The sequence below is a fragment of the Harpegnathos saltator genome, unplaced genomic scaffold (assembly GCF_003227715.2).
Source record: "Harpegnathos saltator strain DR-91 unplaced genomic scaffold, Hsal_v8.6 scaffold374, whole genome shotgun sequence".
NCBI lineage: Eukaryota > Metazoa > Arthropoda > Insecta > Hymenoptera > Formicidae > Harpegnathos > Harpegnathos saltator.
The window spans coordinates 586,408-598,898 of record NW_020230177.1 but is presented as its reverse complement, the minus strand read 5'-3'; the positions used below and the strand labels follow the sequence as shown (position 1 = coordinate 598,898).

Below are 12,491 nucleotides of genomic sequence, written 5' to 3'. Positions count from 1 at the left end.
TAAAATATAAAATTTCTTGAAAAAATTGATGATTGATTGATTATTTATTTCATTTTCCTAATAAATATTTATTATCGATGGGACAATAATAACAGAGACAGACTTAATATTAATAATATTGGCATATGCATGTAATTTTTATATTAATGTAGAAAATAGAATAACACATAAGTGCACCTATCACTCTGCATTGCACCATGTCCAAGTGCTCATATTCTAGCCAATGTCACCTCGGTATTATTATATATTATTTGTTTTATTATATATTATATATTATTTGATGATTGTTTTATTATATATTATATATTATTTGATATGTTATTATTATAACATATCAGTAATATTATTAAGTTATGTAACAGATGTACAAAATAGGAATTTTGCAATAAAAGTACTTTATGTATGGTACAAATGAAAGATATAAGATATGGTTGATATATATTTGACTTGTACAAAAGAATTAAATATATCGTTCATATTGTCATAATATCCATACTATTGCATTTTTTCACAAATTTTCGAAACAAAGTTGTATATTTCAGTATAAAAAATTGAACCAATTGTATATAATTCATGCTGCTACAAATATTTGTTGTAATGTGCATTGTTACATTTTTTCATAAGTTTCTTCATAACCACAGGTTGTACAGGTATGTGTATATGTATCGTCTTCTTTGTTGTATGTATCTTCTCCAAATTCATGAACATGCGCAGCCTTGGTTGTCTTATCATACAAAGAACTTCTAACTTGCATGCGCAACTCTTTCATCTTCATAACAGTGAAACATACGAGAATTAATTCAGTCTCAACTTCACAATGTGAGAAAAAATATAATTAGTCAAGATACCTTTTTATTGAATTTCTTAATTTTTGCTCCCTCTCGCTTGATATCGCGCATTACTTTTTCATTCAACAAGTTTTGTTTTGAACCCCAAACCTCCAAAGCTCTTTGCTCAATTTGCAAATGCAAATATAACTTCATTTCGCCCCAATTTGAGTTGTGTGGATTCTTCCGTATGATGTATTTTAGTGCAGGCTCCCGTTTATCAAGATCACAATCTTTCAATAAATAATCTTGTTTAGCTTCTGTTTTAGTAATTAATGAATGTTTTCCTTCCTTATCTCTAGACAAATAGAGATTTGATAAAAACTTTTCATTTTGCTGACAGATTTTTAGTTATTAATATGTCAATTTATTTTATATTTTATTAATCATACCTGCATTCATCACAGACCGAAAGATCAAATGTATGTAAAAGATATGAATCACCAAATTTTTGTTGACATTCTTCACAATCGTTGAATTTACCAAGCACAGGTTCTGGTTCTATTCTTATTTTTAACTAATAAAACAAAAGTTATATACTAAATGTTTTCAAAAATATTATATAAAAACATATATTGTGATATACCATTTGCTGTTCCAGATCACCATTTTCTTCTATGAGAAAGCCTCCACCACTGTCGATAACACGCTGTCCTTGTACTTTTAACAATCTTTTGCTTGTTGAGTCGCTATAATAATCGAGTATATTACTAATTATAATAAAATATCTTTCAAATATTTATTTAATAAACATTCAAATAACTACCTATTTGCATAGGGATGTGTTATAATCTTGGATTTCTTTAATAACATAGCTCTCTGACGATTCCTTTCAGCTCTCTCTTTAAGTTGTTTTTTTATCTCTGTGTTGTCCCCATGTTTGGTAGAATCATTTTCTATGTTTATTGTAGTTGACGTAGTAGCCATTTTCTAACAACAGATATATGCATATATATTTATATAAAAAATAAACTGTTTATATATGATTATATTTTGGAAGAAGGGAAATATATAATATATCAGTAATAAGATTGTAACCAAGTCTTTTAAGGAAACACAACTAAATCAATCTGATTAATTTTTAGATATCAGATTTATGTTACAGTAGAGATTTATTTCTGTAGAGGAACATTCTAATATTTATTTGAAATATTACATTACATAGTGAATTAAAATAATGGTTTGTAGACTACTTAGACAAAATTTTACCTTAAGATGGTTTTTAAATTTCAGATGAGCATACAGGTGAGAAAATTGGCTGCGTTCAGAAAACACAATGGTTACACAACGGTTGAGTAATTCGTCCACGTTATTGGTCTGAATGTAAGGATCTAAAGGTCATTCTACAATACGTGTCGTAAGTTGTAAGCCGTAAGAATTGGCGAATCACAATCAATTATTATAAAAATAATCGGCCATAATTGGCCAGTTCTTACGGCTTACAACTTACGACACGTATTGTAAAATGACCTTAACAGTAAGGACCAATAGTTACTAAGCGCTCAGTGAGCGCTTTGTTTTCTGAACGCAACCATTGTTAGAACCTCAAAAACCTCACTCTCGTTTACAGCTGAACTTTCTTGCTTTCTGCACTAATGCAAGAAATAAAAAGGAGAAGTAAATGAACGATAATTCAAAATATTAATAAAAGTAATAGTGTAATAAATGAATAAATTAATCTAGGATGTAATGCATACATATATATTGAATACAAAAATTAAAAAGTCGCTTCTGATTATTTAACTTATAGAACTGCAGCAGCGTTATTAATATGCCTAAGAAATATGGTCTTCAAGTTTTATAATACTTTTCGAACCATTTCGATAGCATGATTTTTGTTAAAGTTACAGCCCGTTGAATTTTCTATTTTTCAGAACGGAATAGAGAACGGCTAATCTGCTATTGAGTCGTATCACTACCTCGTTTTTTTATTATTGAATAAAGGTTGTACAAAAAGGTGTACTGGGTTTAAGTACAAAGCCTATCTAAAGCCAGCGGCACACGGCATCTGATTGGTACATTTCCGAAGATGGATGGAAATGCACCAATCAGAACGCAGTATTTTTATCCAGCAAACAATCCAGCACGAAAACAAGCACCGTGTGCCGCTGGCTTAACCCATCACTATCTCATTTCTTCATTAAGGAAATGTTCCAGAGTGGCATTGGAGCGACAACCCACACGCCCAGAGCTATCTATTGAATTGAATTCATTAAGGAAAGTGGCGACTCATAGCGGAGACTTTGAAACTAATTTGCAAAAATAACGGGTCTAGTCCTCATCTCAAAATTAGACCCCTTATTTTTATATCTCTGGTCCGGTAATAACGGATCCGAGTTCTGTTTATTCTTTATTTAGATCCATTATTTTTCACAAAATAGTAACTACTTTAACACTACTAATTAATTACTAATTTGTAATAATTAGTTACTAATTTGTAAAAATAATGGGCCTAAATCTAATATGATTAGGGGGAACAAAGAACACATATTTATTAAAATTGATAAAAACATATATACTTTAATACTATTCTTGATTATTAAGACAGTATATTACAGTGTCACAAATAAAAGTAAAAAATATTAAAAGTATATCTAATATTTTAAGTCCATATCATGACGTCTGTATATTCTAATTCATAATCACGGATATAAATACACAGAAGCGTCATATATACATGACTTTGACCGATCGTTGCATACTAATACTTTCAATTTTTCACAGATACGATTATTTACAACGCGTACATTATATCTAGACGTCATATTACACCTAGACTTAAGACTAGACGGATTGCTCAAAAATGCATATATCGTTAGGGCGCAAAAGATTGCGAGGTTTTATAGAAAGCAATTTGTAGAAATACTCTGCGTTAACAATACTTATCGACAAATTATGTCGTATAAAATATATGATAGGTCGTTGTTTTATTTCGATTATTTCAACTGCAGTTTAAAGCAGCAAATGAGAAAGCAGAACTTTATATTTAAAAAAAAAAAAAAAAAAAAAAAAAAGTAAAAGTACAATAAAAAGGATACGAATGATAGAGATATTCCACATTAATAATATACAAATTATTGATGAATAAATCTCTTACAGAAGCCAAATGGATCAACTTTCTTGTTTATAAATATTCTGTTTTTTTTGCGCACAAATTTTTGAACTTTCCAAAGTTAAAAATGCACATGAGATTGAACAGAATTTGGCTTTTGCAAGCTCATTAATTAATAACTGAAATATCACTGACGTAGAATATTTCTATTGCTATACTTTCTTTAAGAACTATTTTCTCATTTTATTTTTTTATTTATTTCTTTCAGCTATATTTAAAATAATCGAAAGAAGATAACAGGAAAATATCAACGCATGGTGAAATGAAATCTTAGAAATCTGTCGCACCCTGCGTATTACATATTTAGCATATTAGTCTATCGACTTCTAGAACACTCTCGACATATGGAAGTACTGAACACGAATTACTCGTCCAATTTGTCATAGCGACGGAACGCAGTGACCAGGTGCTCGCTTTCTAAGTACGTTCGGCTAGCAATAAATTGCACGTAGATGATACGCGTCGAATCAACTTCATTTTCGTTCAAGAATTTGGTTTCTCAAACTTTGCCGATATGCGTTTTCGAGCGAGGTTGTATTCAGGTCTTCCCGTAAAACTTCCGATTAAGGAGATGCAGGAGCAAGTTCACATTGACCTTCGCCCTGTCGAACATATTCATAATAGACGCACCTTCGTATTGCAGTTGCAGTAACTCCTGTATGTTGATGTCGAGTTTCTCCATCTCGAGGCCCATAAAACGGCAGTTCACCGCGAAGAGACCGCCATGCTCTGTTGGGCTTATTTCGAAGATGACGTTTCTCAGCTCCGTTTGTGTTAAACCGTCGACCTCCACCAGCACGCCCTTCTCTTGCAGCTTCCAGGCGGAATATCTTAACGTCATTTTGGATCTCAGTTTGCCGTGCGTATCTTTCTGCAGTGCTTGATAGGCACGACGTGCACTGTAAAGAATTACAGTGACTTGTTATCAAGATATTGCTTGTGAATACTTTTTAGATCGACGTGAAGAACATTGCATATGATTAATAGGTTAATGCGAAGAATCGATACGTTATTCCTCAATCGCGCTTTGCTTTAAGAAAACTCATTTGAAAACTTCCTTTTATTCCAAACATTTGAAAATCGGAAAACTTTTATATGACTTTGACAACTGTTTTTAAAAATGAGGTAATTTTATTATTATTCCACTTAAAAGCCCAATGACGAAGCCCGATTAAAGCAAGTCAACGTGAAGCTCAACATACCCTTTTCCGGTGTGTAAGTTTTCAAGGCAACGTTGTATGTACTGATTATAGAATTCAACTTGCTCCTCGTAATACTTGGTCTTCTCCTCCAATCGTTCTTTAGTCGCACGCAGTGTTTGCAGTTCCTTATCTCTCATAACACGGTACTTCTTCTTGTTGCAAATATCCTTCGCTATAGCAGTCACAATCGTTTGATAACCATCCACACGGCTAACCCATCCCTCGAGTTCGAGTTTGTGCAGGTACGAGCGTAATTGCAGCTTGCAGTCGTTTATGGAAGAGCTGTCATGAAGATATCATCACGTATTAATAATTTGCGAAGCATCTTGATCTTTTAACAGTTGTATAGAGTATTGGTGTGATACGGAGATTTTCGTAAAAATGTAAAACTCATTACGAAATACATCAGATACAAATATTAGGTCTTGAACATCGAAAAAGATACCTCTCACGAATAACATGTAATGTCGGAGCTGCTATCGAATGTTCATGATCGTACAGCTTCACGTACATCGGAGAACAAGTGGTTTCCAAAGATTCCATTAAAGTCTGCCTCTTTAAAAACGGAAGAACCGAGACGAGCAACTCTTTCGCTTGTATGAAAAGATTATTTAGATTAGCGTCGTCATGTCGCGGCACTTGGTACTTGTTAGTCAACACCAAACAGACCTCGGTCTTGCTATATCGCGGTAAATTCGCTTCATATGTCGATTGAGCTGCGGAGAGGAGAGAATAGGCACTAATAATAAATATCACATATAATAATGTGTTTGTCGATTTCTGTATCCTATTCTGTATCCTATTTAAACTCACATATTCCGAGTAACGATGCCACAGTTGGAGCCGGACCTAAGTCTTCCAGCAAGTCGTGCAAAGGATCAGATTGATCTGGCGCTATCTCATCCTGATACTTCAGCACCAAATTGTGTATGTCACATATTTCCTACAAACCGTTCACGTTAATTGCGTGTTAGTCACCCGTTATTGAATATTTATACAGTTGATCGCTCACCTGTAAGGATATACAAATCTCCGGTTTTTGTATAAGCGTAGCTTCCGTGTACTCATGAATATTGAAGTGCTCTTCGAGATCCTCCACCTGACAACAGTGTCGGAAAAAGCTCTTAAACCGTTCGTGGCAATCGATTATGAACTGATTAAGACATCCCAAATGTGGTGACTCGTCGCCGAAACCCTTCTTCGTGGAGGCGAACTGCAAAATCTTGGCAATCGTGGCCAGATTCCGCCTCTGGTTGCTGGATAACGACTTGTCAACCGGCAACGACACGATGTCAAAGGTGTCGGGCGCTACGATTGCAGCATTGATGAAGTGATAGTAAATTAAATTGCCGACGGCCTTCAAAATATCCTTCTCAGGAGCGTGCGGGAACTTATCTGTTAATGAATCGTACAGGACCTTCGCCATGTAAAGCATTCCGTATGGTATCCAATCGCGAGATTCCGTTATTTTATTCAGAAACTCGAGAGAGATACTTTTCAGATTATTTATTGTTGTGTTCAACGCTCTGATCACGTGAGGAAAATTCAATGCGCTCTCTCGAGACACCGTCTGAGGCATGTCTTGAATTTGGCCGGATTCCATTTCCAGCTGATTTCGCCACATCTTATATATGTCGGATGGATTCGTCTCGAGATACAGACTTCCATCTCCTAGGACTTTTTCGATTAATGGTCCCACGACCTGCTTCAATAATCCCTGACCGCTCAACTGTTTCGCGTAACTCACCACCATCTCGCGCACAAGCGGTTTGCCGGTCAAGACATCTGAGGGTTTGTCGCAATTGCATCTAATCTCTTCCCTTAACGCGCTGCCGAAAAGCTTCAGCAGTAGATAGTCCTCTCGCGTGTTCGAACCAAAATTGAACAATGTCAGGATAACGTTTTTCAGAAATAATTTGTTCGTCTTGCCCTGAGGAGGCAAGTGCAACAATTTCGACAAATACTGCGGATTTGTTTGCAACGCGTAAAATAAGTGCTGGTATCCCTCCAGCATTTTACGGCCCTCTTTCGTCAGCGATCTAAGACCCTTGTGCGCTTTCGTCATAATACTGTCGTTTACAATCGCCTGATCCTCAGTCTCATTCTTCTCCTTTGCAAGAGTATCCAGGTTCTCGCTATGCACTACCACATCCTACAAATAAACATATAATATGCGTTTCAACAAAATTATAATTACAAGTACGCAAGATGTCAAACTTTGGAAGATGTACCTGTAATGCTATTCTATTCTGGATCAACAATCCTATTTTGACGTACATACTATCCAGCTGCTGCGACAGATTTTGATTGTGCTTTATACCCTGCACAACATCCAGCTTCAATTTCTGAAACAAACGGCTGTGAAAGGAACTTGGATATGCGGATAGAATCCTGGTACGCAATTAAGTAACGAAATAAGCAACATAAGAGTTATCGTACCTGTAGCTCCAGATCCTTGTCATAATCTTCCGCGTTGAAACCTAATACCGTTGAAAAATGTCTGACCACAGCGAATGACGGTTTTTCCGAGTACAGCAACGAATGAAAAGCTTTCCTGGATATTCGGCCACGCCACAAGGCCTGTATCTTTATAATCCGCTTAATATCTTGCTATTGCGGAGGCGAAATTTTATGAGAATACTTAGAGTGTACCAATAAAAAGCAGTAACTGAAATATTTGAGCAAAAATTCCATTAAAAACTCACTTTGTTCTTATATAGATTTAATATATCATAATTATCCATTGTTATCGCGTTTAATGATTCGTCCCTATTTAATGTTGCATCTTGTCGTTTTTTTTCCAGAAACTTGAGATATCGTTTACGTTGCATAACGCCTCTCCACCATGCTTGTATCGTGATAACTTTCCTTACATTCTTTTTAAACTGAGAGCGTATTTCGTGAATCTTTCTACGCAGCAAATATCCCCGAATATAAGCCTGAAATCTGATGATGATTTCTTCGAATATTCTACTTTCGTGAAATTCCTCACGTTCCTTCGATGTTACGCCAATAGATTCAATTATTTCCTACAAACATACAGGATAAAGAGAATGTTGGTGACATGTGTTTTTAATAATAAATGAATAAGAGCACAGAGATGCAAAAAGGAATACATACTTTTACATCTTCCCTCGTGATATAGCAAGATTCCATAATGTCTGTTGGTTGATCCCATGTATACCCACCGTTGTCTACATCGATATAAGCTTCATTTCCGTCATCAGTAATATATAAAACGTACGAGGAGCTGTACATTTCGCGCTACAATAATTAGATAGATAACTATAATTAAATAATTATTATATGGTGTACGTATGTTTTAAAGCGTGCGTGCGTGCGTATGTTTTAAAAGAAATAAACATTGGTTCTTTTTTTCCAAATTCTAGATATTCTGTATAATTTTTATAAGAACTTTTACTTTTCGCTTCTGTAACTGTCGTAATGATTGATAACATTCCTCGTGATATGCTTCATCGAGTGTACATCCGAATGTTTGAAGACAATCAATTATATCTGGCATATTATCCCGTTCCACAGCATCATTAATATCATGCAAAAATGTAATCACTGCAAGCAAATACAATGTAATACATAAAGATAATGAATGAAAATTTATATTTATTATGACAAATTCTAACTAAAAATAATATAAATGCATATTTATGAACGTACTATTTTCGACTTTCATGTCTTCAGATTTAACCATTTCCGCTATAGTTTCAATGTCATCTAGCCATAACTCAGACCCATCAGATTGTTTCTCTATTAAGCGTTTCTTGAACAGCTTTAGATAAAGTGTTATGTCGTACGAATACATGTGTATATTGAGCTTCGCACGTATCGTTTTAAAAGTCTCCGTCAAGCTATCATAATCGTTCTCAATTACGCCCCGATTTAATCGTTGTAAAATCTCTATGACTGTTTAAAGGAATTATCAATATTAACTTGATAGCATGATGCATACACACACAATCGAGACCTATTTAATACATTTGTTATACCTTCAGAGTTTTTAATGCACTGTGAGTTTACTGAATCGATGCATATTTGAATATCACTGTAAGTTAACAAAGAGCACTTCAGATTACTTAGTTGCTTTTCGTGTCGAGTATTCGCCAATTCCTGGGTATATTTCACTTTATTGTCTTCGTCTAGGTCCTATGTGTGTGGGTTCCAATGTTATGTTTAAACAGTTCGTTTCTATTCTTGCAAATAACTATAGCTTATTATTATACTTACGGATATACGTGCGTCGGCACTCGACAGTTTTTCATATACAAGGTCTGGATTTGCCGTGTCTACCGCTTTGGAAATAGATGCGATAGCGGTTAACACAGTTATGCTGACTACTATGTCGTCGTAAGTAATATTATCCTGTGGGAAAAATTGTCGATTTTGTTTCTAGATTGTGTTAAATTTGTGAATTTTTACTTTACCTCCGATTCAAAGCGATCTTCTTTCATCTCCTGGTAGTATAATGGGACTGCAAATTCATCGATGTGACGAGCAATTCCCAAGTAAGGGCTCCGCAAGATTTCGTAAAATTTCTCTTCATCAGTATTTTGTAATAAAGCCATATTTAAACGTGTCACAGTTTCCTCTCCTGTAATTAATCATAGTTGTATTGAATATTTTCTATCAATTGTTTATAAAAATCTCATTAAATGGTACTAACGCTTGCGATATTTTAGTGCAATTTCGTTTCCCTCATCAATCGAGTTCTGAAGCAGATTTCTCCAGTAGTGAATGCTTTTAGAAAATATGTCGTGCCACTCGGCGCTCTCGAATAGCCGTCTCAGTTCTTCGTTGTATATTTCAGCATTTTCAGGTATTATATTCTGTGAGAAATAACGATTTTAATATTAATATTGTAACAAAAAATATATCTTTAATAAATAATCGTAATATTTCAAATACTCTTATACCTTGAGAGATAACGTCTGTATCATCAGAGCAGATATTATTTGATTATTTTTACAATATACAGATGAAACAATAGCTTTTAGCGCACAATGAGCTGAAATATATTTCATCATAATAACAAGTTATAAGTCAAATATTTTTATTACATCTATAAAAATTATCAAAATCTATTTTATACTTACCATTCACATAATTAATGTGTCCTTGTATTTCAGCTTGCGTTAATAATTCATCATATGCATCTGGCTCATAACTGTCATTGAGAGACTAAATATGACATGAATAAAAAAGATTAATTGTTAAATCTGATATGTTAGATATAAACATACGTAAAATTATAAAATTATATTATTATAATACATACTCTGTTAAGTGCAGCTTCTACCTTTTTAACTTTAGCTTCTGACAATGTTTGGGTGTAATTTTCAATATGAATAGGCATAATATTATTTAACTGTGTTGCTTTACATTGAAGTGCTTGTAATACCATTGTGTTATCCTACAAAAAAAAGCCATTTTGTGTTACCAATAATTACAAAATTGCTTGCCGGATTAAATAAAATGTGCATACTTTCTTCACTACAGCTTGATTAACTGCGATTACAGCAGCATGAAGAGCAGCAGTATCAGTAGTAATATTGTTAGTTAATAAACCTCCTATTTTTTGGAAGGCAGGCATTTGAATGCCATATTTTCGTAGTTCTTTACTAACAGTGTCAATCTCTTCATCTAGAAAGAAACACATGATAATACAGTATTAAAATACAATATTTAATATCTCTTTTCAAAAAAGTGCTTGAATTATTATTTTGTTTCAATATCTCAATCAGATATAACATGTCAAACAATGGAGTACAAACCTGTAAAATTTACTTTTCCATATAAATCTTGTATCTGCGGTGCTTTCCCCAATTTAAATAAATGTGTACTAAGAGCATGGATGCAATATATTACTCGTGGCATGTTCTTCTTATCATATATATCTGTGGTTTCTGGTTGAAATGTCTATAAAGGCGAATCAATATATTAGCATTTACAACAATATATTTATATATCGTAATGGTTTTTTATATATTGTAGAAAATATTATATTTTAAACATACATACCAATGGTAGTTGCATGCATTTCAAACATCTTAAAAAATGGTTTATATTGTCTGTGTGACGAAATTGTAATCCTATAACTCTGTATCTACGCTGCTCAGAGTCATAGATTTTATTCAATGGCAAAATATCAGGTGCCATAAAGTGACCAAGTTTTGCCAGATATACTCCATTGCGTAGATTCTCCTCTAATTCTGTTGTTGGAGGCAATGACTCTCTCAGACAAGCTTCCATCCATCTATAGAAAGAAATTGTTATAACTGTCAATATAAACCTCTCTATATTTCAAAACAGATAAAAATAGAGTCTAAATTACTTCTTAGCTTCTTCCAGATGACACAGATATTCATATGCTAACATTTTTTGACGTAACGCATCCATTTCTTCAGCAGATTTCCTATCTTCTCCTTTAATATATATATTCATAGTAATTTCAATTAATATTTTTAATACACTATCTGTATTAAAATATAGTGTATTTGAACTATCTCTATCATGTAAATTGATGTATCATGTCAAAGATGTATTTTTTGAACATACTGCTATTTACTCTACTTCTAAATAACTTGAACAATTGATTCAAATACATATTATTGTATATATATGATATAATTATAATCATAATTTTAAGTTTATAAATTTCATAATCATTTACAAGTTAATATTTGATATGTAATTCAGTTCGGTGAGAATTTCAGCTGTAGAGGTTCACAGCTGGCCACAGATGCACATGAAGTATATTCACTAGTAACTACTTTAATAATAAAGCAATATATATATCCAAATCATTAGTGTACTCACCTTTTCCATTTTGCATAAAAATATCATTAGTATCAGCCATACTGGGAGAAAGCACAAGTTTAATTGTCACACGAAAAATAGAAAGCAACAGCTAAAAAACATCTAACGATACGTTACATTCTGCGGAATTTAAATTTGTCACTCGGTGGCAGCACTAGCTAAATAATGCTAAAAACGTACAACAGAGGACGGGTATAAACGATATCGATATTCTACTCGAAACATCGATACTCATTTGCCGATTGTTGGTATCACTGAGGAAATAATACGAAGGACTCACATGACCTAAAGTAAAGATTTTTTTATGAAATTATAAAACATTGAAAAATATGGTTTTCAATTCTTTGCACTGCTAAAGAAAATGCGATATTAATTTAGTATTAATAACAGACAAATGCCACACGAATTAATATTAATAACAGACAATATGCCAATTAAGAGGAAATGTACAATATGTGTCAAGAAAGACTAATTTTTTAGAGATTTCATAGAGACTATTTTTGTTATATTTTATTTATG

The 12,491-nt window shown here is 33.4% G+C and overlaps 2 protein-coding genes across 2 annotated transcripts; both read right to left on the bottom strand.

Annotated features, from left to right (window-relative positions):
* Nucleotides 1-438: 438 nt before the first annotated feature.
* Xpac (DNA repair protein complementing XP-A cells homolog Xpac) lies at nt 439-2,144 on the bottom strand. Its single transcript, XM_011151401.3, has 6 exons — nt 2,037-2,144; nt 1,594-1,757; nt 1,414-1,516; nt 1,220-1,344; nt 849-1,125; nt 439-769 (listed from the first exon to the last, which is right to left on the bottom strand). The coding sequence occupies exons 2-6, from the start codon at nt 1,752-1,754 to the stop codon at nt 608-610; spliced, it is 828 nt and encodes a 275-aa protein (XP_011149703.1). The 5' UTR covers nt 1,755-1,757; nt 2,037-2,144; the 3' UTR covers nt 439-607.
* Nucleotides 2,145-4,357: 2,213 nt separating this feature from the next.
* LOC105189343 (ras GTPase-activating-like protein IQGAP1) lies at nt 4,358-12,077 on the bottom strand. The gene is made up of 23 exons (XM_011151390.3): nt 11,973-12,077; nt 11,488-11,578; nt 11,175-11,409; nt 10,928-11,072; nt 10,639-10,796; nt 10,432-10,566; nt 10,250-10,334; nt 10,070-10,161; nt 9,820-9,982; nt 9,581-9,747; nt 9,384-9,518; nt 9,146-9,302; nt 8,817-9,062; nt 8,563-8,711; nt 8,262-8,405; nt 7,847-8,170; nt 7,581-7,751; nt 7,373-7,486; nt 6,154-7,293; nt 5,955-6,084; nt 5,587-5,857; nt 5,142-5,423; nt 4,358-4,838 (listed from the first exon to the last, which is right to left on the bottom strand). The coding sequence occupies exons 1-23, from the start codon at nt 12,010-12,012 to the stop codon at nt 4,478-4,480; spliced, it is 4,935 nt and encodes a 1,644-aa protein (XP_011149692.1). The 5' UTR covers nt 12,013-12,077; the 3' UTR covers nt 4,358-4,477.
* Nucleotides 12,078-12,491: the final 414 nt, after the last annotated feature.

Coding starts and splice junctions, on each gene's coding strand:
- Xpac (XM_011151401.3), bottom strand. CDS start 1,754: ATGGCTACTACGTCAACTACAATAAACATAGAAAATGATTCTACCAAA. Junction 1,517..1,593: donor ACACATCCCTATGCAAATAG/GTAGTTATTTGA, acceptor CGATTATTATAG/CGACTCAACAAGCAAAAGAT. Junction 1,345..1,413: donor GTGATCTGGAACAGCAAATG/GTATATCACAAT, acceptor TTGTTTTATTAG/TTAAAAATAAGAATAGAACC.
- LOC105189343 (XM_011151390.3), bottom strand. CDS start 12,012: ATGGCTGATACTAATGATATTTTTATGCAAAATGGAAAAG. Junction 10,335..10,431: donor TAGAAGCTGCACTTAACAGA/GTATGTATTATA, acceptor TGTCATATTTAG/TCTCTCAATGACAGTTATGA. Junction 9,063..9,145: donor GTGCATTAAAAACTCTGAAG/GTATAACAAATG, acceptor TCCTTTAAACAG/TCATAGAGATTTTACAACGA.